This window comes from Opisthorchis viverrini, assembly GCF_000715545.1.
Source record: "Opisthorchis viverrini unplaced genomic scaffold opera_v5_201, whole genome shotgun sequence".
Taxonomy (NCBI): Eukaryota; Metazoa; Platyhelminthes; class Trematoda; order Opisthorchiida; family Opisthorchiidae; genus Opisthorchis; species Opisthorchis viverrini.
Window position 1 is genome coordinate 35,901 of NW_008751856.1, and position 25,233 is coordinate 61,133.

General features: G+C 46.3%; 1 protein-coding gene across 1 annotated transcript; it reads left to right on the forward strand.

Moving 5' to 3' along the window:
- On the forward strand, nucleotides 1–24,620 carry T265_14463 (hypothetical protein; the record flags this gene model as incomplete). The annotated part of the gene is made up of 6 exons (XM_009173776.1): nucleotides 1–153; nucleotides 8,962–9,250; nucleotides 15,933–16,284; nucleotides 23,050–23,131; nucleotides 23,336–23,357; nucleotides 24,522–24,620. 6 exons carry the CDS (start codon nucleotides 99–101, stop codon nucleotides 24,601–24,603), a joined length of 882 nt encoding a protein of 293 aa, XP_009172040.1.
- Between the last annotated feature and the right edge of the window lie 613 nt (nucleotides 24,621–25,233).

Consider the following 25,233-nt stretch of genomic DNA (forward strand, 5'->3'; position numbering starts at 1 on the left):
CTTTAATCGGGCGAAATACAGTCAGGAGAAAGATGTTCCGTGTGATTGGCTCGCAGAATGGAATAAATCTTGCTGCTGTGGCCGGATGTGTGTGAACAATGTGTGAACAGGAGTCCCGATTCATTCCCCGTTCGATGACCTCCAAGGTTGAAAGTGAGTGGTTTTATTATCCGAGGTGGCTTTCGAAAAATCAGATGTTGTCACGTGTCTTTGAGTCTTACGCTAGACCAACTGACTGCGGTCACTTTTAGCCGGAAATTACTTTAGAACTAAGCTGATTTGATATTATTGTGAACTTTTGTGATCGCAAGCAAAGCTTTGTGCAAAATTTCTGAAAGTTACTTTCTCCAAGGTGTAAGAAAAACGCTCAGATAATATGTACTTGATGGAGGAGAGTGAGTTCGGCTGGCAAATGGGATTTTGGAGACGGATCACTCTAGCATTGCACGTTTTGAGTCATTTTCTACAGACTAAATAAAATTTTCACAGATTCTAAGGTAAGTCTCACTCACACATCGATGACAGAGCAGTGGTAATTGTTGAAAACCGGTACGTGTCAAGGCAACGTACACGCATGTGTGCTGAGCACTGTTAGCTACTTGTCTAAGGTACCGGAAAAAAGGGGACGCCTAGAGTCACTTCTGGTTAGTAGTACACTGTACACATCTCTCAACTGTGTCGTGCAAAGCACTCTAAGAACAGAGGCAGACAGTTATCAGCATTTACAGTAAATTAATTTGCCCAGCGTCCTTTTTTCAACATCTGTTCTGGCAACCTCAGCATCAAGGTGGTCACATGATCTTACGCCGCAGACCTATCGCAAGAAGTCGCATATGCTTCGAACTGTATAACGATGTTTTTTTACCACAGTACAGGATGCTCAACTGTTCTGTGGCTGGAATTGACTGCTTTTGTGCCTGCAGACTTCAACAGGATGGTATTCAAGATGCCTGGCTGCTATGCCACCCGAAGGGAGCACGGGGGCTGGGATACTATCAGGTTGCCTAAGTCTAGAGAGGATAAGTCGAAGGGCAGAGGTCAGGCTCGAACCATGGACCTTCCGGTCAGTAGATTCGCTCTCTAACCACTTGGGGCATCTCGACTTTATCAACTAAGTGACAGGTAACAGGTTTTGGGCTAAACTGTTCCTCCAAGTGGGCCTTAAAACTCGCTTAGTTTGTCTCAACTGATCACGCCTCTTAAAGATGTTTGCCAAGTAAGATCTGTCCAAATACTCTCATTTGCTAATTAAATTGGTGTGAATAAGAGGCTTGACAGAATCCCATCTGCATCGTTTGTGTTTTCCTTCAGCTAAGTGTGTTGCAAAAGAACTGTTTCAGGATTTATATTTTCGGGACAGAACATACTACTCATGAGGCTACTGAAATCCCTATTTTACGGTAGTCTTCAACTGAATATGTTCCACGAAGACTGCATCTTACTTCAGTTTCAAATGAGTGTGCTTCACTAACTGTGAAGAATGTGGAAATGAAGGTTCATGAAAACTTGGGGATCGCCTTTACCAGGTGAAACCCAAGGTTAGCCGTCAACGGGTTTTCAGCAACCTAACAGGTAGTGTGTTACAGCAAAATTTAGACATTTCATAGTATACAGCCCACTATGTTTCAACCCTGAATACTGTTTGAATTAATCCTTGAGCACAAAACGCAATTGTTCTAGGCTGACGGATATGAGAAACCCTCCTAGGTCCTTCGTACTTGTACCTATGGATAGCTCCCACCTCCAAGAATAAGTCACCCCTTACTGGATAGTTAAAAACAGTTTTCCGTGTCAGCTGTAGCCTGTAATAATTTCTTCCTCGAGGCGATGTCACCTTCAAGCTAAGTTATATTGCCTCCTCCACTTGTTGGATCCACTTCCGTGGAATCGCCACTGCAGGAGAGGTTGAACGACGGAGATCCCGGTGAAACAAGCTGAGAGCCTGGCGTCCACGGTGAGAGAATTGGTTAAAGTTAGTCTTTGTGATATGTTTCATTCAAGAAGACTTCAGCTAGTCTGCTAGAGGTGTGTGACGGCATTTTGATGTGGGCGTTAAATGACAAGTCGTGAATGGTTAAATAATCAATAATCAAGACTACCCTCACTCTCGTTGAATGGTTCTCCTTCTGTCCTGGCACAAATATTTTGGTTTGTTAGTATCACGGTCGGGAGTGGACACTAGATATGAGGTGTGACCTTAGCAGAACTCACCAAGGCGAGATGGCTTAGTGGTTAGAGCGCGAATTTACTGACCGGAAGATCCGTGGTTCTAACCCGACCTCCTCCTCTGGACTTCCCCTGTCTAGACTTGAGCAGTATCCAAGACCTCGAGCTTCCTTCAGGTGGTGTGGCAGTTAGGCACTGAAATGGTGCTAGATCTGAGCGATTTCACCAGCTGTGAGTATTCTAGACCCTCCCAGGATGTGAACTCCTGATAACTAACGACCCACAGCGTTGGGCAAAACATCGCTGAAGTGTGGACACCTTCCTCCGTGCAGACGTGAGGATTCACGTATATCGATTCGTTGTAACACACATGTCAGATGTCCAAAGTTCACACCGCGGCACGGCCAAGAATATGCAGTGCTATGCAGGGCTAACAAGAGCAAAATATTGAGCCTTTAGCCTCTTTGGTGTGACCTCAACAGGATAATAGCTCCAGGACGGAGGAGAGCTTTTTGGACAAGATCGATTCGGAGGTGAATATTCTTTTATCCCTTGGTATCCCAGGTGAGCTGAGATGGTGAGGCACTTGGTAAACCCCGCATTTAGTGATCACTCAAATTACTGGAAATTGCAGCTCTGTTGGGTTAATCCGAGTCAACCATACCTGTTACTTTATTCCATGGAATCGTTTGCGTTTGGCAAGCGAACCAAGCTTCGGAAAGGTAAAGTGCACCATCATCCTCCATGAGCTCGAGATGGCTCTGCGGTTACGGCGTGGAACCACTGGCCGAGACCTCCGTCGTTCGAATCCTACCGTGGCTCTACGGTTGCTCCTGTCTATGCTAGACAGAACTGACCGAATGTCAGCCCTCTTCCGTGGTGCATGGCACCAGCGCACCCCGAAAGACACTCTCTTTCTCACTCATCATTCACCAGTATATACTGCGTACATGATCCCTCTTCCGTGGTGCATGGCACCAGCGCACCCCGAAAGACACTCTCTTTCTCACTCATCATTCACCAGTATATACTGCCGTACATGATCATCATCAGTCGAAGACAAACTCTGATTGGACGAATTCTCTTGACCTACATGTGGTAGCTGTTCAACCGGGAAAAGCTTCCAAATAGGGCCGCACCATGGACCTTAGAATCAGTGCCTGAATGGCACTCAAAAAAGCAGACACACTAGGTGAAGTACATCTTATCCTTTTGTGAATTTTTCAGTCCACTTTTGAAACCGGTCGGAGTTGGCGAACCGGCGAGGAGGTAAAATTCATGGGACGATGGGGCTAGCTCATTCGGAACCGGAACCTTGAGAATTCCATCAGAATGAAAAACAGACTCCCCCTTTTACGGCGAACGGGTTGTGGTACTAATTCTCCTGTAATGATGCGAATCTCATCACCAACCTGCTAGAGGGAAAAAATCGAATTGTCACGTGAAAATTCACGTGTGTGTGGTTGAGCGAGTTCGAAACAGAGAAGTAGATAAATGAAAAGAGAGATGAGTGGCTAGACATTTGGCAGAGTCGAACGGATTGCAATTCATTTCACCGAATGATCCATACACAACCACCTCCTTTCATACCCCTGGAATTGTGAAGAAATTCGACGTTTTAATCGATATATTTTATCCTTTAAGTGAAGTCAGTCTGCAGAAATTCTTATTGGAAAGCCTCAGCAGTTCGCACACGTAGTAACGGTATTTTTCCCAGCTTAGTTCTCGGTTCGAGCCTCCCAAGCTAGCTTTCACGTCAAAACAACCACCAAAGGCGCACAAGGTATATTAACGCCCAAAATGAAGTCAGGAACATTTGTACAGCACTTCATATATATAGCGTAATGACTTTCTGGAAATTCTGACGCGTTCTAGATGCGGCATTGGCAACCGGCATTCGACCAATGATGGGTCGTGATTGGCTGTTGGGTCCAGACTTTCGACGAATCAGATCTCGGCTTGACGCCGGACCGGCGAGCGTCCCAAATTTTTGGCCAATCTTGCGTCGGATGTGCTTCTCGGCCGTAGCAGCACCGGACCGCGAGCGGTAAAGCGGAATCCGTGTGGAATTCCGCCTAACAGTACCTGGCAAAACTCGGGCGCGATGCGAATTCGCTCGTTTAGTTTCTATCCTTAGAATGCACTCACTGGAAACGCATTGTCTTCTCCGGAAAGTGGTCCGCATTCCCGTTTTTCGATTAACAGCCTAAAAGCCTAATTGATGTCATAATATACTATTCATATACTACTCTTCAACAATCTTATGAGTAGTGGATTACGTCTATGCCATGTACACATGCGGGTAGATCGAACTAGATGGACAAGTCACCTAACGCAGTGAGTGTAGAACGACCGACCATATCGCAGCTACTTTGATGTTCTGAGCAATAAGGGCTGGACACACTCTAACTAGGAGGAACTGTTCGCCTAGAAATATGTCTGTTTTGATAGGAAACCCAGTTGGTACCTCTGCTTCCTCTAATGCCATTGGTACACCCTTTTTAAGCCATGGAACAAGAAACCATGGTTGCAATACCACTGAATAGGTGTCTGATTTAGGCTATTATTGGGAGAACCAGCTCCGAACGTAACAGCCAATGGAATAACCGTTTTCGTTGAGACAGATTTCATTGGATGTTCTTCACTCGTCCTTGACAGATGAGTTTTAGTCTTAGTATCACTTTTTTGACCCGCTTGTACGCGACAGTGATCAATGGACCAGCCGGTTCGCACGTTCGTGGACTTTTTCAAGTTTGGCTAACCACACCAGGCGATCAATCGGCTTTCCATTCCGGGGTTCACGGTAATAAGAAGACATTAAAGAGACTGCGGTCCACAACAGCTATAGATGAGCAGGTGACTAACGGGACGAAACTGTGGAGCGGTTTTGTTCTTGAGAATAATCAACATGGCGCATCTCCTGAGGCTGTGGGAGAGATCTGAGATGTAGCCTCCAGGATGCAAGGCCTCAGATCCAACAGACTTTATGTGACCCGCGTCGAAAGGGATTTATCACCTATTAGATCAGCGCACCTGAAGTCTACTCTGCGATAAAACGAGGGGGTCATATTATATTCGAATGTAGTCTAGTCACGTTGCTGATAAGCTCCACTCATAGTCAACTCAAAGAAGCATTCAATCCCTTGTCACTAGGGTTTTGGGTTCAAGTTCATCTCAATTTTGTCGAACCAAGTGGTTAGAGCGCGAATTCACTGGCCGGAAGGTCCGTGGTTCGAACCCGACCTCTGCTTCTGGACTTCCCTTGTCTAGACTTGGGCAACTTGGCAGTATCCCAGCCCTCGTGCCTTCTTTGGGTGGCATGGCAGCTAGGCACTGATAGCGTGCCACAGCTAAACGATACAAGCTTGTCGAACAGGCCTCATTGAAAATTTCCAACGGAGAGTGAAACAGTTGTACGGCGCTTCTCAACTACCCACCAGAACCATATCAGCCATTATTTAACTCGAATTTCACTGATGAATGTGATGATCGTTTGAAATTTCACAACCATTCTTGATTGTTCGTGCCTGCTCCAGTTACTGATCTACCAAGAGGAAAAAGTCTGGAACCGATTGATAAGTCATCGTTTCAGAAGAGCTTGGTTGTTATATCTGCTGATTCGCCAATCTGTGGTATCTGCTGCTGACCCGCTCCAGTGCCTAGTGTCGGAGAGAAAAGACTAACAGGAGGGAACACAACAGCTGTATTCCGAACAAGCGAGTGAGTGCGTGTGAGAGCAAAAGTTACAACGGCCCCACGCTATTTAAAGGGGACTTTCTGACATTGATCCAGGCTGTCTGAACACTCATCAACATCGATCGTGCCTCTGTGAAAAGCCTGAACGCTGATCACATTCGGTCGTGCTTTTGTGGCGCGCAAGAACACTCATCAGGTTTCGCTGAATTGATTGAATGATTGACTGGCCTGGACGCTTGCCGGCTTTCCTGTTGCGTTTTTGGTGGAGCAGTAGGTTCTGGGCGTTCTGAAATTGCTTTCAGGAATCTGACATTCCTGATACCTCCCGCTTTTGACTGTTCAACATAAGATTTTCGACGCGGATGAAGTTGTAGGGGTTCCACCCTTTTTCTGGTCAGCAGCAGATACCACAGATTGGTAAACAATCGACAGTTTTTATTTGGGTAACGTTTCACTTTTGACACGAAAGCTTCTTCAGACCAAGTGAACAGGTCGCCAAATTGGCCAGGTTATAAGACAGACGGGGAACCAATCAGTAAGTCCTCTTCAAACTAGATCAGTGTTGAGTGTCAATTAACGGCTCTTGTCGACTAGTGTGGTTGCAAGAATCTTGAATTGATGGGTTGGAAGAGTTTCAAATTAGTTCCGGTCACTTTTTGTTCCTTATTCTTCCATTTCAGAGTGCTTCACTTGGTGATTTAACTTGGGTGTCACTGGTAGATTTTCCTTGATCTTCGTGGGCATGTGAATGTTGCGACAATTAAGTTGGGGGCAGAGGAGGTGCTTAAGGTTAAGTGGAATCCAGATGATGACCGCACACCAACATGTGTCAGCTCGACTGATCCAGAACCTCAAAACCTCAACATTTTCCAAGTCTATTTTGTGTCCAGTGCGCGTTCCGCGATTGCCGAGGTTTTCAGTAACGCTTGATATTCATCAGCGTTTCTCGGCGGCCTGTTTATTTTTCTACTATGCTCTCCGACTCTGATTTGTAGTTTCCTGGTTGTCTGTCCTATATAGACCTTGGCGCAGTCGTTTCACTTAATTTTGTGGACAAAGTCCTTGGTTCTGTTTGCCGGCAGGCGATCCTTCAATTGTACGAGTGCAGAGCGCAGAGTGTCCCTTCTCTGGAAAGCTACTCTTATATTAGCCGTGTTTAGAATTATTCGAATTACCTCCAATGTCCCTGGTTTATATGGAATAACAGCAGTCCCGATCCATTCCCTGTTTAGTGTCAAACGCGAAACGTTGCCCAGATAAAAACTACCGATTGTTTAACAAGCTCTTCAGTTCCTGGATGATGTCTCTGGGTCGTCTTTTTTGCTCTTAAATGTGTTTTCTCATCGTCATTTTAGCCCCAGTTCTGATTGGGGGTCCTTACAATTTAAAGTTGGTACTATCGTAGTGTAGTACAGCACTTTATGGATGACCTCGGTTTTGAGCGTTATTCAACGTGAACTTCTTGAATACAAGAGGTACAAAACACCTGCGCACTGCTCTTGTACCCGCGTCACCCAGGCTTCATAGAATCTACCAGAGTTAACTGAAGTGGGGGCCATTAGTCCTTGCGTCGCGTCTGTGTTCCTTAGAAATAATGATGGAAAAAGGCTACAAACCTCCAATAATTGACTGTCTTCAAAGTGAGAAAAAGTATTACTGTGGTCAACCTTATACTGGTTACTATTTTTTTCCTAAATGACGAACCCTCAACGCGATAGAAAGTGGAGTGAAGCCCGGTGATCGGGATTGATCACACACGATTATTTAGATGTTTGACTACTTGTAAAAGCGTGAGTAACTAAAATCAAATTCGCGTTCACGTCACTCTTGGCGCAATTATTCGCATGGCTGCCAAACCGGTCATAGTACCCAAGCGTGAACACGTTCGCCTGTTCATGGGCAGTCAGCATGCACTGGTGGAGTAGCGGTAACACGCCGGCATCGTGGGTCAGACGTCTGGAGTTCAAACGCTTGCACGGTCTCTCATAGGAGCGAAACTCGAGTCCAGTGCTCAACCCCCACCTCTGGTGAGGACTCACTATAATAAGAGGACTTTAGTTACGTTAAGTGAGTCTGCTCAGACATAGTCTGATACCCCAGGTATCTGAATACTGTTCGGTTTAGAAGAAAGTGGTTTGTCCTTGGCTCAACATGGTCAGTCGATGCTCATGATTGGTTGGCATCTATTTTCGGCGCGCGATAGGTTCGAATGAATGGCACGCGGATCAGTCTTCTCATTTCAAGTACAAGAATGAGAAATAAACTTTTCTTCACAAGAGAAAACGTTCGTTCTTACCAAGGTTAGCAACTGGCCTTCGAAGGGATGCAAAATGAGTCACGTGAAGAAGTTCATGGCAATAATACGAGTAAAATAAGATATACATTTTCATAAAAAGCGCAACCAACTGCTACTTGTTGACGTGCAAAATATTCAAAGTCAAGCTACGAGAATGTTGGGACGCCATCAAAGAGTGAGAAGGTACGTCATATGACAGACCTTGGTATATCGATCTGACAGGGTCTACCTACGACTGACTGAACGCTGTATCCTAAAAACGTAGTTAAGGGTTAGTATTCATACAACGTAATGAATCGTTGACAAATATCTTATCACTCTAAAGCTGTTGGTTTGGGTGACAAGGCCTCTGACGAAGCCCACATACGAATACAGATGAGGGTTACCCTGATTGGAAATCCGCTCGCGTGTACTACAGAATCACGACTACATCGATCCAATGAGCAGTGTTCACATCAACGTTGCGTACTTGTTATTGAGATGAATGCTCAAAAGACTATTTCGCGGTTGTTGCTCTTGACTAAACGCAATTTGTTATCCTGCAATCACTTTGAAAGACATCCATTCTGCAGATGTGAATCTTGATAAAAAAAACTCCCGTTTTCGTGGTAACTGATTGACACTTCGTCAGAGATGTTTGAATGAGAGGGGTACTGTGTATGCGGCAACTGATATGATAAAATAGGGTACAGGATACTAGAACAAATCGCAACAATGTGATCGACATTTTTGGTTCAAAACTGCCAAAAATCAGCGATAACAACACACCCCTAAACAAATACTTTTTAATGCATTATTTTCAGTCTTTTTGGGCGACCGAGCTGTTCTACTACGGACTATCAAACGAAGATCGATTTGGACATCCAATCAGAGACAACACGTGACACACGCGGCTGGAAGAAGCAATCCAACTGTCTCCACATGGTCTTGTACCTACTGTAGCCCACAACGACTGATCGTGAGCATATCCAGTTGTAATTTTGGTTTGCTCTGCTACACCATGTGCCCCAACGACCAACTGTTTCTGGTGATGAAACCGCGTCAAAGTAGCATAGCCAGTGAACGACTTCGACCGTCATCGGTCGTGCTGTCGTAAGTTTGTAACCTGAATGTTGTAACTTGTATTTCTATGGTACTGGTTCACGAGTAGATTGTCTTTGCCTTCATACTACTATCACACTTTGTTAGTAGGGTGACTTTTACTCGAAAAATGTGATGGTTGCTGAACCTGGGGAGAGATGGCCCATGTGGTTAGAGCGCGAATTTAATGACCGAAAGGTCCATCGTTCGAACCCGACCTCTGCCTCTCAACTTCTCCTGTCTAGGCTTGGACAAAATGGCAGTATCCCAGCCCTAATGCAACCTTCGGGTGGCAGTTAGGCACCGAAAGGTTGCGACAGCTGAGCGATTTTTGGAACCTGAAAAACCTGCTATCCAGTTCATTTACTTGGTTTAGACCACTGGAGAAGCTAGTCCAGCTGGGCAACGATGGACCAACGTGAAGTGAGTTTATATAGCTAAGCTTGGTTTGTATCCACATCACCCTCGTTTGAACAGCCGTCCTCCTTTCTAGGTACAATTATTCCAGTGAGTCCACGCCAAACGGGGAAGTACTGGACTTTAGGTTCGATCTTATTAGAGGGCGAACTAGCTGTGCATACCCTTGACCATGACGGGGCTTGAACTTCGCATAGTTGACGTGCCAGGTAAGCTGGTAACTAGTGTCCCACGCTGGAATTACCCAAACTGTCTTACCTGAGCAAGCGACCTTGTTCATTTACAACTAATACTTTCCATGAATTACGCCAATCATCTAAGTTGTCCAAGGCCTCCTGATGAAGTCTAATTAGGGTGAAGCTCGAGCCCAGTGCTCCCCAGGACTCACCGGAATAACTGCACCAAGAAAGAAGGACGACTGTTCAAACGGGAGTGATGCGTGCGCGAATTCTATACCAACGACTAAACTGGGTTCGACCCCCATTTTTCTTTGGCGTTCGTTTTTTGCGCTACTCAGTTCGAATGTTTCGCAGGGCGAACTCGCGGATAGATCAAGCAACCTTTCAGAATTCACTTCGCTTTACCTCTGTCCAGGGGAGCTGGAACTTCATTTGTGAAATAGTGCCTGAAAAACGAAACAACTCAAAGAAAGGGGGGAATGCAAGAGCGACGATTCACGGAAATGAATGATCTACCCATCTTAGAGGCTTGAGATACATTTAACTCTTTGCTAACCCCCCAATCGGAAGTCACAACGGCTTTCACTTGGAGAAAAGTATCGAGAATCTTCCCTGTAAGGAATTGGTAACGCCAAAATCTTGGGTACAGGACGTCAGTTAACTTCATCTGATGAGCTTTCCGACGGTGAGCGAATCCTCATAATTCAACAAGTGGCCACAGCAATCCGCTTTACCAAGAAGGTAAGACCGTTTAGTGCCTGCCGTCGCATATCGCTTGGATCTACCGAGGCATCGTAAACGCAGCAGAGAAGAACAATGCCTGTGTTGCGTCAGTGCTGCACACGGTTCACAGTACAGCATCAAGGGATTACGACAGCTTCGTGGGTTACGAGAATATCATCTCAGCAGGGCCGTTTTCTTGTGAGGGTGGTGACCAATAAGAACCACATTGAAGTTTTTTACAGATCAGAACAGTGGGAATTTAGTGAGAATTGGGTTTCCCGAACAGGTCTTGAGATATCCAATGTTCTCGAAAACTTTTGAGTCAACGTGAACAGGTACCTCGTATTGGATGATTCATTCATCATCTGAACTGGCGTGGAAAAGAGACATGGTTCTCGGGTGCTCGAAACAGTGAGCGACATTACAAATGTCCTCGTATGAACTCTGACAGTCAGGTGTACATCCATTCAACTGGTAGTTGTTTTATCGGTTTCCAGGTAAGGTGAACTCACCTACGTCGTGCTAGGGTCTTTGATTTTCTACTTGCCCGAAATCTATACAAACCGAAAGATTGGTTGAGTAAATCCCCCCCATCGATAAGTTTATGTAGCCTGGATCGCAATCAGTTATGACAAAATTCCTAGTAGAAGTTGACACCCTCCCTACTGATCAAGAAAGTCACTCACTAGACTGCCTTGCATTGTGTTTTTCAGCCAATTAGGGCCAAGAACCATGGAAAAAAGCAACCGAGTAGCTGTTGTCATATTATCTGGCGGTAGATTCCGTCACACACCGACCGCCGGGTCCCCCCCCCCGCCACTGGCATTGGCCCCCCCCCCCCCCGCAACGGCCATTAGCTTCAAAAACAAACTCATGGTTACCGCGCGCTAATCAGATTAAACGTCCATCTTTGCTTACCTGAAGTCGTTCAGCTGTAACACCCTTCCGGTGCCTAGCTGCCATGCTACCCGAAGGAAGCACGATGGCTGGGATACTGTCAGGTTGCCCAAGCCTAGACGGGGGTAGTCGAGAGGCAGAGGGCGGGTTCGAAACACGGACCTTCCGGTCAGTAAATTCGCGCTCTAACTACTTGAGCCATCTCGCCCCATGAAGTGGTTCTGTGTGGATTGTTCCAACGGTGTTATGTGTGCCGGACACATGGGGATAACCCTAGTCAAGAGGAGTTCGCTGACGTGGTGGGGAAGTGATCCAATGTCACTAAGTATTGTTATCTGGTAAAAACGGGTCTCGATCGTAAAGCGCTCCACTTCTAGAGGCTATTCTGTTGGCCGTTTGTAGAACCACAAAGCGAATGTCCCTCAGTTTTGGGCTGTTCTCCTCAATGGGAGGCTGTACTTGAATAAAACCATCCGTATGAGCAAAAGTGTCTTCTCGGCAGAGGTGTTCCTATTTCGGGGGTTCCTCCCAAACGTATGTTTGCTCGTCGTTCCTGTAATGAACTCAAAGGCAGTCTCGCCCGCAGTCAACTCGCTACCTACAGCCGACGTGCACTGACTGGTTCTTAATGCGTTCCTATATTGGTTTTGTGTGGATCACTTTCGAGGTCACATTCTTCTCAGAGTATGCAACACCGGTTGAAGTTACCTTGTGTTGTCCAGGTACGTCTAAGTCTGTTGAATTCTTCATCAAGCCTACTATTTTTGTCGGCTTATTCAAACCACAAAGCAGCCTACTTGATCTGTACAAAGACATCCTCCACATGAATTTGATCGATAAGCTTTTGATTGTGACACACCTTACGCCGACAGCGATCTCTCAAACGTTATTGGCTACTTTCAGCAGTGGTGTAGACGTGGTCAGAGATTGAAAATCGCTTTTCATTCACACAGGGTTGTAGCGCACCTCAGGGCTACCTGGAACGGAATGATTGAACGTTGTTGTACGACATTGTTTGGCACAAAACCAGGTGCTGTTCGCTGTTTTTTCATGTAATAATTTGATGTTGTGATGCGCAACACAGGTGTGTGGCCATATCTACTGAATGCCCATATTCTGTAACGGTTCAGCGGAGTTCTTGATTTGAAATGCAAAAAGCGCCTTGACGTTTGGATTGGTTTTCTTCATGACAAATTCCATCATCGGGGATAACAATGTCGCACTCAATGGGACCAGGCTGCCCCCCCAGGTTAAACCGTTGAGTCAAAGAGGTCAAGTTCGGAGGTCACGTGGACGTCGGCCCATCGAAACACAGGGTTCAACACCGTCACAAAGAGACTGCAACTTACCGTGGTGTGACGGATTTCGCACCTCAGCGATGCACTGAACTATGCTGTGGAGTGACACTCACAGAGTCTCTCATACCGGGGTGGTCAATGGTTAGAGGTCTGACGAACGCAGTCTCCTGGCCCTCCAGGTTGGGGTTGGAACATGTGTGGCGACGTGTTTCGTAGAAATGGTGATGAAGTTGCATTTCCTGCCAAACACCGCTGCTTTGCGGTGAGGCTTTTGAGCCAAAGGCTTTGGTTGAGGACCCTAATCGTCCATCTGTCTAGGTGTGGGCGCCCTGACAGTAGCCCAGCCATGACATTATCATGGTTGTACGGCAGTGAGGCATCGGTGTTGAACACCGATGTCATGCTGTCGATGATGATGATGATCAGGGTTCAACAAACAAAGTCGTCCGGTCAGATAATCAGTCTGTATCAGGCATATAAACGCGTCGATATTGCTCAGCGGGGGCTCACAGACGCACCACACCGCTTCGCTACACAGCGGTGATGTCATCTGGAAACGTTTGTAATCAACCTGTTCGTCTCCAGACAAAAAACAGCCATCTGTATTGAATCAAATGTGCCCCCATATATATTGGAGGGTACTCTCCACCCAAAGACGCCCGTTTCGGTCCAAACACAGCGTCTTAACGAAAGTTCATCAACACTAAGAGTTTTAGCATCCCGACTGATGGTTTCCTCGTAGAAAAACTTCAGTAACTGACAGCGTTCAGTAATTTTTTTCACACACCAACTCAAAACAAAGGTGCAGCGCCGCCATATTCCTAGCTCTTTCAGCACACGAGGATTTCTTTTGAAAGACAAAATGTTAGTCGGAACTTCAAAAACTCCTGGAAATATTTGCTTCATGTGGTGTTACGTAACTGTTGTTTACCATTGATGCTGTAATCAGCACGGTTTCCTAGAACGAAAGGCATGAATCTATGTATTCGGATCCCGTGAGTCTAGTCACATGGTGCTGTTTGATTTGGAAATCTCTGTTTGACATATTCCTGCATTTTTAACGTTCCACGTCAAATGAACGAGAATGTGTCATCAAACACAAGGTGGCGTTGACGAAAAGATGATCAGGTTAACACGACTGAGCTAGTAGTTTCACTGGACCGATTAGAATGACGAGAATAGTTTACTGATTCTTTTTGTAGGCGCGTGCCGATGATGGACACGAATTCCAATCAAATAAGTCACGTGGTTTGATTGATCAATCAGCCTGCATCGCTCAGACCAACGGCCACTGCAGTGGTCACGTGTTCCACTAGTTCAGTGTGTTTCAGATGCGATCTAAATGGCAGATTAGCTTCCACCACGACGGCAATGCCCAACATCATCCATCTGTATTTGAAAGATGACCACCACACCAGTGACGTCATGAGCATTGCTGATACATTTTTTCCTCCACGTCAGTCATCACTATCACCACTGAAGCCTCGCTATCACATAGTCCGAATAGAAACCGACAAGAAGGTCACTGATATCGAATAATAGCCGTATTTTGCAGTATCTCTGCCTATTGTAGAAGGACTGCGAGGACCCCATCCTGGAAGCCGAGCCAAACCAGCAGTACACAGACTGTAATCACTTTCATACCCCTTAGCGGGTTAGAGGTTGACCAGTAAAACAGCACCTTTCGGCAAACGATGATCCAGTGTGCGTAATACATGACAAGGCAATCACAGCTTCTGGTGCTAGACAAGTTCTTCGATTGCCTAACCGAACAATGTCTTGTTCTGGATTCGTTAGCATCAAACTGCACGAGTTATCGATGACTTGAGGACATTCCAGTTCTGCTATTCGCAGAAGCTACGTCTCACGAACCCACGCCACTTCAGTAGACCCGCTTGACTATACATGACTCGGCTTGGTCAGCAATTCAGCCTGGCGTGCGCACTCTAAGTATGAACCTGGTTGAGGGCTGTGTAGCTAGAACTGATTAGTTCAGTTTTTCAGCCCACAAGCACAGTGGTTCCAGCTGGTACAGCTCCCTTTACCGTGGATGAAGACGATAAGCGAATGAGAGCTGCGCATTGAAGGCCCTGGACTGACCTGTACATTGACGAAAAATGTATCCGTTTGTCCAGTATGCTGGCGATTCCAGGCATCGCTAACTCCGTCAACGAATTTATTGATTGACTAGGGAAAACCTTAGGTCTGGTTCTTGGTCTAGCTAGTTGGCTCAGTGGTCAGAGCGCGAATTTACTGACTGGGAGGTCTGTGGTTCGAAACCGATCTCTACCCCTCAACTTCCCCTATCTAGGTTTGGGCAACCTGGCAGTATCCCAGCCCTCATGCTTCTTTCGAGTGGCATGGCATCCAGGCACCGAAAGGGTGTTTATCTATCTAAACAACGAAGCTACTCACGAGTAGTCACAATTTTCCGCCCAAACTTCTCAAATCATCACGGACTACCAGCTGATTTAAATCCAGTAATAGCGCAAAAATCGATCAGCGGAGGTGCAGTCTGAAAGGTAGTGGCAGGATCGATCTACACCTGCCTGATGAGTTCCAATAACGACGAGAGGCTTTGTTTGACCAAGCATCTCGGTTATATCTATCAACCATAGAAGATCTTTCTCAGCTTCAAAAGACTGTGATCGTACGGCAAAAACACAATCGGTTAACCGAATCATCGAGGATACGCTTAACTTTTACGCTCGTATGCATGAGAAAAATTGTTGGAGCTGGGGACTCGATGGGTCTAAAGCACCGTTAGGTTCCGGCACACAGGTTGCTTCGAAATTCCATTCTAAAAACATTCAAAGAGGTTTCCTGAATTAAGTAGTATAGAGATATCCACGAGGGGATCTGTCATGTGACCAGCTCCAGTACTTTCAGCATGTATATGACATCATTATACCAAGCCAGGAGAGGGTAGTTTCAGCCTTCAGGTACTACACCTACCTGATAAGTCCAAAAGAAGGAAAAACGAATAGTGTGCGGTTTAGGGATCTTAAGCAATCATCCGATACGAATTACTTCAGAATACGGTCAGCTGTTCAATGACAGGATAGTTCCGGAATCGCAGCGTACCGATGATGATATGACTGATATTCACTAAATAATCCTAGTCGTGTGAAGCTAAGCATCCACAAGGACTTATCGTTGAATTTACTTCCTTCCATTCAGCACCCCACAGACACTTCTTGGATCTCGCGGTATCTCATGGACAGGTGACTTGGCCGATCAAAATGAGACAGCAACCGTGCTCTTTCGTGTACAGTTCAAACAAGCTCCGACCAGATGTAATCGATTTTATGTGAAACTGGTTGTACAATGTCTACGGGACGGTCTTACTGAATTTTGGATGGACCCGTTCAGTCTAAAAGAGAAACCCAAGCAAGAATGTGGCGTGGTGCCACAAAACCCGAAGAATCTAGACGAGCAGAATGCGCTGGTAGTCAATTTGAACAGTTGTCTGAATGAAGAATATGTACTGCGACTGGCCTCAACTGGGAAAGCTGAACAACACTCAGAAAAGGTGAGTAGGCTTTGCATGAAATCCATACAAAGCCATATTTTGATAAACATCCTGATTCCACTAAACTTAAGTTGGTTCGAATTCTTTTCATAAAGGAAACTACTCACAAGGTTGCTGAAAACTCTTCGACAGCCCACGACCGGTTTCGCCCTCCCATTTCGGGCTCATCAAGTAGGCGAGCAGTCCCCGAGTTTCCGTCAACCTTGTGTTCCACTTCAACCCAAATTGGACTGGTTTCGAGAAATACACTCATTTGCAAATCAATTTGGTTTTTCATTTAGCCAGTCAATCAATTTATCAGTTAGAAACCATACACCATGAGTACACTGGTTCCACTTCACCGGAAGGCGAGAGATTGCGGGGAGATATAACGAAACACTGGGGGCGACGTCATATTCAGTTAGTTGATAACCAGAGATAACCAGTCAATTGTAGCACCCTTCCGGTGCCTAGCTGCCATGCCACTCGAAGGAAGCATGAGGGCTTGGATACTGCCAGGTTACCCAAGCCTAGACAGGGGAAGCCGAGAGGCGGAGGTCGGGCTCGAACCACAGACCTTCCGGTCAATAAATTCGTGCTCTAACCACTTGAGCCATCTCGCTTTCGTTCAGTTAGTTAGGGAACGGGGTACCTACGCGTTGACGTCAACAACTTTGATGCGCGAACGCCACTGACTGCGCGATCAGGGCCATTTCCGCCAGTGTCATTAACCATTCATGAGTTGGGTCCGGGGTTCCCCACTCAGGGAGGCGGATGTTCTCGGCCCGACACATTTTACTGGTTAGTGTTTTCATACTTCTTTGCCGAGGGGAGACGAAACGTCCAATCAGGACGCAAAAATATGTAGTTGAAGGGCGCGAAAACCCTGTACTACTAACTCCGATAACGGAAGTCAAAACAGTTTATTTTTTCGAAACCATGAGGGTTTGACGCAATAATTCACGGAGTGTTCTTATTCAGAGTGAGCTTTTCCTGGGGGTATCGATTCTTAAAGTATTCACTTCTTACGAAGGCTTAGAATTTAAATATGAAGTAACAGTCACGGAAACCTGGAAGCGTTTCACGTTCGGGTCACATGAAAAGACAGCACCAGACACGAGACCATTGACAAACTATCAAGCTACGTATCGTGAACCATTCACATGTCACATGAACGTAACGAACGAAAGGATGTAACTTTAAACGAATTCAAGTCACGAACAGCTCACTCTAACGCACAAGATACAGTTCGCTCTCAAAATAGTGTCATTCTTGGTGTCGTGATGGACAGAGTGAGAACGTGTTCGCTCTTTGACAAATTGTCATATCAGGCGCCTCTTTTGGGGTCAGAAGCGAATGAGGAATGTAACCTGGCCTTCAGAGTACCACTGATGACTGTCGCGAGACACTAAAGTACTCAGATCTGGGACGAATTTGGTATCGCTCAAAGCTGACTTGATTCTTCAAATGCAGATCAACAGACACGTGCCCTTCAATTCATTTGTCAAGCGCACGCTTATTTTCGTTGTGGTCTACCGGATACCCATGCAATCAAGGCAACACACGGTCGCGGTGATAGTTACGTGAGTGAGCAGTGCCTTTTCACTGATCTTTATCTATAGTTGCGAGCGTCCACCTAGTGGCTGACATCTTGCCCGATCACAACTACCAACCGAAGCCACAGAATGGATGAACAGGCATGTGAGTTGTAGTCATCATCACGATAACACCGGCTGCAGAAATGATCTGATTCTGGCGACGGATCAAGTTTCCGGCTCACAAACCGTTCCAGCTGCCACAGCTTCGTTCGCCGAGCACTAGTAAAACGACGGAATGGGAGCCACAGGTTGGAAGCGATGGATGTTGGCGAATAACTTCTGTGAAAGCCCAGAGGAGTTGTGGGACTGGATCAAGTGACCGTACAGTGAAAAGAAACTCATACCCTCATTTGCGAACTAATTTGGTTTTTCGAGAGACCCACTTGGAACCCACTGAGTCTCCCGTTTGTGATGTTCTCAGGCAACTGAATGGCTGCACCAGGGCCGCCTCATGTTTCAGTCGCTACGATATTCGAGATATCGCGATACAGATATATTTGTAATGCACCACTCATAAGGTTGCTGAAAATCCGTCCACGACCGGTTTCGCCTTTCTTGGGGCTCATCACGCAGGCGCAGTCACCGAGTTTCCGTCAAATGAGTGTAGTCCGTTAACTTCGTGCAATTTGGCTTCAAGAAGAACATAAAGTTGACGGAAACTCGGGGACTGCGCCTACTTTATGAGCCCCAGGAAGAGCGAAACCGGTCGTGGGCTGTCGACGAATTTTCAGCAACCTTGAGTAGTGCATTACAGAGACTCATATCCTATTAGACTACCCTAGTTTACTGATCAGGCAACGGTCGTCAGCGAGCGATGTTTACTGAGTCCTCAGTTGGAACCAAAATAGGTGACGCGTTTTCAATGAGATACACAAATGGCTGACGTTTTTGCAGCAATGAGGCTAGCGATACACTACCTGGATGTCAGGTTTACTCAGGCCTGGCCGATTCGCCCTACGGTCCTTCCAATGTACCAGGTCGAACTAAAAAGGTTGTTTGACTTTTCGCATGTGATAACAAAAACAGGGATAGTCTTTCAGGTGTGCCTAGTTGCCAGGCCACCTGAAGGATACACGGGGATGAGATACTGCCAAGTTGCCCAAGCACGGACCGAGGCAGTCGAGATGCCGAGGTTGGGTTTGAACCACAGACCTTCCGGTCAGTAAGATCGAATCTGAGCTATGCGGTTGTACCCGTCTGACTTCTGCATTCAGTTTGCCACACAGATAGGAATACTTTGGTCCGAAAAACAGGGGCCGGCCTTAGGACCTGGTCAAAGGGAAGATCCCCATTGGACAACAATTGAGTCAAGTGGGCAACTGTTGGAAATGTGTTTTCCTCTGTACCGCGGATTATTCGTTCTTTATGGGAGCCAAGTTGAAATACAATCCCTTCACAAGGGGAAACTTGGGGTGAAGACGTGGGATTTTCACGGTGTGATCTTAAACAAACAAAATTTGGCATGGTAGTAAACTTTTGCAACCCTCAGGTCGACTGCACTCCGGCAATAAGAGGATTAGCCTATAAAGGAAACTACTCACAAGGTTGCTGAAAACTCCTGGACAGCCCATGACCGGTTTTGCCCTTCTTGGGACTCATAAGGTAGACGCAGTCCCCGAGTTTCCGTTAACCTTATGTTCTAATTGATCTCGACAAATACACTTATATCGACAGTTTCGGGTGAGTCTCCCGGAAAACCAAATTCGATTTCCAAGGAGTTTCTTACGCGCCAGACAGATTTCCAGCAGAATCGAAGACCCATTATATCGACAGAAGGTGTAGTGAGCAGTAGAATATAAGGTTGACGGAAACTCGGGGACTGCGCCTACCTGATGAGCCCCAAGAAGGACAAAACCGGTCGTGCGCTGTCGAAGAGTTTTCAGCAACCTTGTGAGTAGTTTCCTTTATGAAAATACATTGCGATATCTCGAACATCGTACCAACTGAAAGATGAGGCGGTCCGTATGCAACGCATTCAGTTGTAGAATATCATAAACGAGAGATTCAGTTGAGTCTCTCGTGAAAACCAAATTGATTTGGAAATGAGTGTATTTGTCCAAAGGGCTTAGCTGTTACATGGTTGATGGCCTGCATTGTCGGGATTAAAAAAAACTAGCCTAAACCGTCGGTATTTTCACACGTTTGGATTCTCAGAATAATCGAATCCTATTGATTAGGAAGCCGAATCTTACGTGGAATTGTAAGATCGATGTGGTCAAGCAGGGCTTGCCTAAAATCAATCTCTGCATCAGGCATTCAGGGGCAGATTCGCTTGCTTCTCTCAACTCACAACTGGTGTGCTTTGGACTTCAAGTTTGCACAGGGCTCTGTCTCAATCGCAGATCAGATATTTGGAAGACAAATGGACTTTGGCTTACGATAGTACTGCCTGATTACAAGTAGTATTGGTTCAGCTGTTGTACAGTTTCAGCGTATTCGATTACATTGCCGTGTGTTGTGCTTAAGACTTGATTGAAGTTAAAGCCAAGTTCCTGTTCCGTCAAAACACCGATGGAGAAGTGAAGATCACTCGGTTTGTAGTTTTCCCTGCCTCCTCGATTGATGTTTCATTTTCGTTTAGACGGGCTGAAACGCTTGAGTTGGCGACGTCTGCCGTCGCTGATGGGCGTACTGTTAGTAGAAGTAATTTTAACCAGCAGCTCTCAAAGGTGTGTTCATTGTAGAGGGGGATTCCCGTCGGGAGGGACTAAAATACTCGCGTGACACGTGAGTAGAAGCAAAACCTGACCTACTTATTTGTGGCAAACCGAACCACACAAGCGTGATAGAACCTGTTCTCCCATGCAAAGATCCCCTTGCCTTTAACTCCGGCGTCCTTTCGACTCTCGTCCGAAAATGAAGACTGGACTGCTGTCTTTTACGGACCACAAACAGGGACCTTGTTTCAGTAAGTGTAATGAACAATGAGTCATATTCACAGTCAAGATGGACAGGACACGAACTTTGTGACCCTGAGGTCTGCATTCCGGACCGAACCTCGACATCTCAACTGATCCCGTCTGGGTTTGGGCAACTTGACAGCCCTCGCGCCTCTATCAAGTGGTATGGCAACCGGACACCGAAAGGGCATTAAAGCTGAACGGTTCCTAAAACAGTCCGCATCACCTAATCATTTGAAATATCTCTCAAGATTTTGAGAGTGAAACGTCATGGATTCAGTGACCAACTAGGTCAGACAATGCGCACCAGAAATCCATACGTCCTATGTTGAATGGGAGCGGAAAAACCGGTGTCAACCCACACGTTTGTAAACCGGCTGATGGAATCTGCACACAGAGGCTGGTTGACGAAATCCAAGCAACCAATCAGAAACTACCTTTCGTTATCGTACGCATAATTCATAAGCGTCCAATCACGTGCTCTGCGGATTTTCGGATCCGTTGTCAAAATGATGGAGAGTTAAGAACACTTGTGAAGGGCACAAGCAAAGAGCCAGCCAATGGGGCGAGGTGACACTGGTTCATTGTCACTAACGCTGGACTGAACCAAACAACAGCCGGCCGTAATTTGTGTGTTGTGAGTGTCAACGCGATAGTACTACCTTCTTAGTGTTTAGTCGTGACGGATACTCTCCGCCGCAGGGTGTATTCGCAACGCAGGAAGTATAAAGTCCCGTTGGACAAGTGCGTGACTTCCGACACCGCACTCACGTGGGAAAGGTGGACACGCGTAGATAATAGAATCACATGTGTCCAGCACCAGAAGCTGCGTTGGTTGGGACATGTGTTGCGTATGCTGAACCATCGTTTGCCGAACAGAGTGCTGTTTTCCATGCCCAATTCAGAGTGGCGTAAACAGAGAGGTGGCCAACCCTTGACTTGGCAGAGTGGTATGAAAGAGATCACGAAACACTTGGGTGCTGTCGTTGCTACTCGCCTTCCAGGATGGAGACCACATAATCCTCACTGTGCCTGGTCGGAGACACTACAAGATATGGTTGCCAACCGATGTCAGTGGCGTTCTTGTTGTCAGTTTCTATCCCGATTACCTGAGTGAATGTCTGGAGGTGTGGGCACCTCCCAATGATTGTGGTAAGCTAACCCTAAGTCCCTTCCACGGTACGGACCAAGTCAACCCGAGAACTGACAGAACGTGGCTTTCGAAGGTACGCAAGTAGGAGCCGATCTGGCGGCTCTATCTTCATCCAAGATGGACAGAAGCGAATGAAGGATGATGCGAAAAGTGTGAACATGGTTGGTGCTGTTCGAAGTTCAGGATGGAATCTGCGTGACTCTTTCAGTGCTTGGCTGAAGACACTGAACGGTAAGGCGTCTAACCGATGTCGGTGGCGTTTATGCTGTCAGTTTCTATCCAGATTGTCTGACTGAGTGTTACAGGTTTAGGGCTTTATTCAAACAAATTGATGTGGTTGAAGGGCAGTGAAGCACCAGTGTTCCAGTCTGTCAGTGATGATGGAAAGACAAGTAAATCACACATTTGAGCGGAATTGAAGCAGTTGGAATTCCTTTGAATGCATCAACCCGATGCGTCACGCGAAACATCACATTCCGTAGCAACCAAAAAACCTATCCAGGGGACTGTTACAACATTTTTAGGCGATGTAGAGGGCTGGGTGTTTCAACCTAGAGGAAGTTACGTGCGAAAACGGATGGCCCGAGTACAGCGTTGTGTGGTTTGGTCTTTAGACTGAGTCCCTCTTAGTGACCGCAAGTATGATTCTTTCGAGAATGCTCGACTACTGCTGCCTTAGACAAAACGGCTTATTCATGTTTTGATCGAGTTATCGGACGAGCCAAATAAAACGACCTTTAAATTCTGTCCCAGTTTCTGTACATCCAAAGGTCGGCTGAGGGTGTGTACCCGATACAGTCTCGGTTGAACAGACCTGGGGCGAGTGGGTTGTTTACTCGACAATGAAGAAGAGGTACTGGATCCTTTCTACACCAGTTTAAATGAACAAACAAGTTAACCGTCAACCTCAACCGCCAAGTCAATTGATGGGTGAGTTGTATGGTCACCTGTCTAGAGGGTATGCATTCGATTGAGTTCGTATTCTCAACGCATACTGGAGTTTGAATGCTCGTAAGGACGAGGTTATGCACTGCTGATGATATCTAACGTACCCGAATACAATGTTTAATGTCAAATACGATATCAATTCCGTACATGAATGAAGTTCATTCCGTGTATTCTCAACCCCATTTAGCTGGCGTCCGACGGTCAAACGAAGCGCACGCGGCCACCGGAACCAGTGGGCGTACAGCTGCTGGAATTAACCTATGCCCCAGGTGAGTTGGTTACTGGGAAAACCCCCAAACAACGGACAAACGCTTGAAAATCCTTCTTTGTAAGTCTCTTTTTTGCGCCCTTATTCCCCAAGACAACATGTGTACGGTGTGCCGGGACGGGGGTTGATACCCTTGGTCACTAAGGCCAAATTAACATCGTTTGGGACTATACTACTATTATATATTATCATTTATTTTTTGAAGAGCATGGTCACAAACATGAAAAGTGAGTGCAAGCGATGAATGCGAAAGAGTAACAGGAGAATATGGGAGAAAAGAGATAAACGTCTCATTCGAAATCATGCCAAGGACTGTGCCAGTCTGATGAGGTGAATCCCAAAGTATGCAAAGATTTTGGTATGGGAACACGCGTCTAAGGACCAACAACCAAAGAAAGGACAAACAATGGTGAATGCTCTTCAAGGCGCAGTGTGCGCTAGCACAGTCAAGACTCGCACATCAGGCACAAAGTGACCGTCATACTGGGTCTGGTGTGAGATTAAATGGCAAAAATGTACCTTCAACGCCATGTGCCACGCATAAAAGTGTCATAAGTACGCAGGGAGCCCACAATGGCAAGCAAACACAAGTCACTGACTGCGACCTTACGAAGTCCCAGTCCAATAACAGCCTTAGCGGATTGAGGAAAGCAGATCCCTCGATAAGAGACACTATCAACCCTGATAACCGTGTCATCATATCCATCCTGAGCGACACTACTCCTTGAGGCTGCCTGAAAATATGTATGTATCAGTCCACAGCCACGAAGGAAAACTCTCTGAGTAGAACATGTATTCATGAGAAAGTTGGCCGCTGAGGTCAGTCACACTGCAGCCATTAGGACGCAGATTGCAGTAACCATTCCAAAATAGAGATAACCATGGGAATACTAGCCCCCCTCCTTGGTAAGGGGAGGGGGCGTCAAACACTAGACCACAGTTGATAGAAAGTACTATCACCGATTTTCCAGAGCGGCAACCACTTTTCGAGTGAGGTAGCTAGGAAAGGTAGTGATGCGTAACTATCCGAGGGCAAACATGAAGTTCAAGGGACTTGTTCAGCCGTGGCACCCCTCCTAGACACGGCCATAAGTAACCCGAAAGACGTACGAAAGCTGGCCATTGTAGGGTTGCCCAAGGGTAGTCAAGAGCAACCGAGAAGCCGGGGTTGGGATCACATCACGGACCTACCGACCAACACTATCGCACCAAGCTTGATGAGGTATCTCTAGTTGGGAGACTCACTGAGCTGACTACTGGGCCATTAGTGTGCAGACCAAGATAACTATGGACGATCGGCGTCAGTAAACTCTATATGAGCCACGAAGCATTTTAAATTCGCGCGAATACTAAGCACCTGCTCACATCATCATGAACTTGTTACCTTTCAGGTCGCGGTCTACAGGACCAGTGGATGAACTACGGTCACGTGATCCCGTGAGTGACCCCAACAATCAGGATACTATTGATTGAACAGACACCGATTTTTGATCACCAAGATCTTTCAAAATGTGTCAAATTCTATGTGTTCTTTGTGCCTCTAAGATTGAAAACAAAGCATACTTTTTGCCAAGTAACAAAATGTTCTGAATTTCGGAGGGTATACAGGCATTAGAAATTCGCAGCAAAGAAAAATGGATTGTCCGAGTTTGGTATGACTAACTTATTAAGACAGAGTTTTATAAAAACAATCGTTCAGCTGTAACACCCTTTCCGTGCTTAGCTACCAGGCCACCCCAAGGAAGCACAAGGGCTGGGATAATACCAGGTTGTTCAAGCCTACACAGAGCAAGTGGAGAGGCAGAGGTCGGGTGCGAAACGCGGACCTTCAGGCAAGTAAATTCGCGCTCTAACCACTGAGTCATCACGCCCAAGAGGAAATAGGCAGATAAATATGCATTTATTGTGGAGCTGCGACTGGGCATGACTTCCAAGGAGCGTAGACCTAATATCACAGTATTTCATACGCGTCATCACGCGAGGAAATAGGCAGATAAATATGCATTTATTGTGGAGCTGCGACTGGGCATGACTTCCAAGGAGCGTAGACCTAATATCAATCACTTTCATACGCTCTCTACCAACTCCAGTTGAAAATACGAA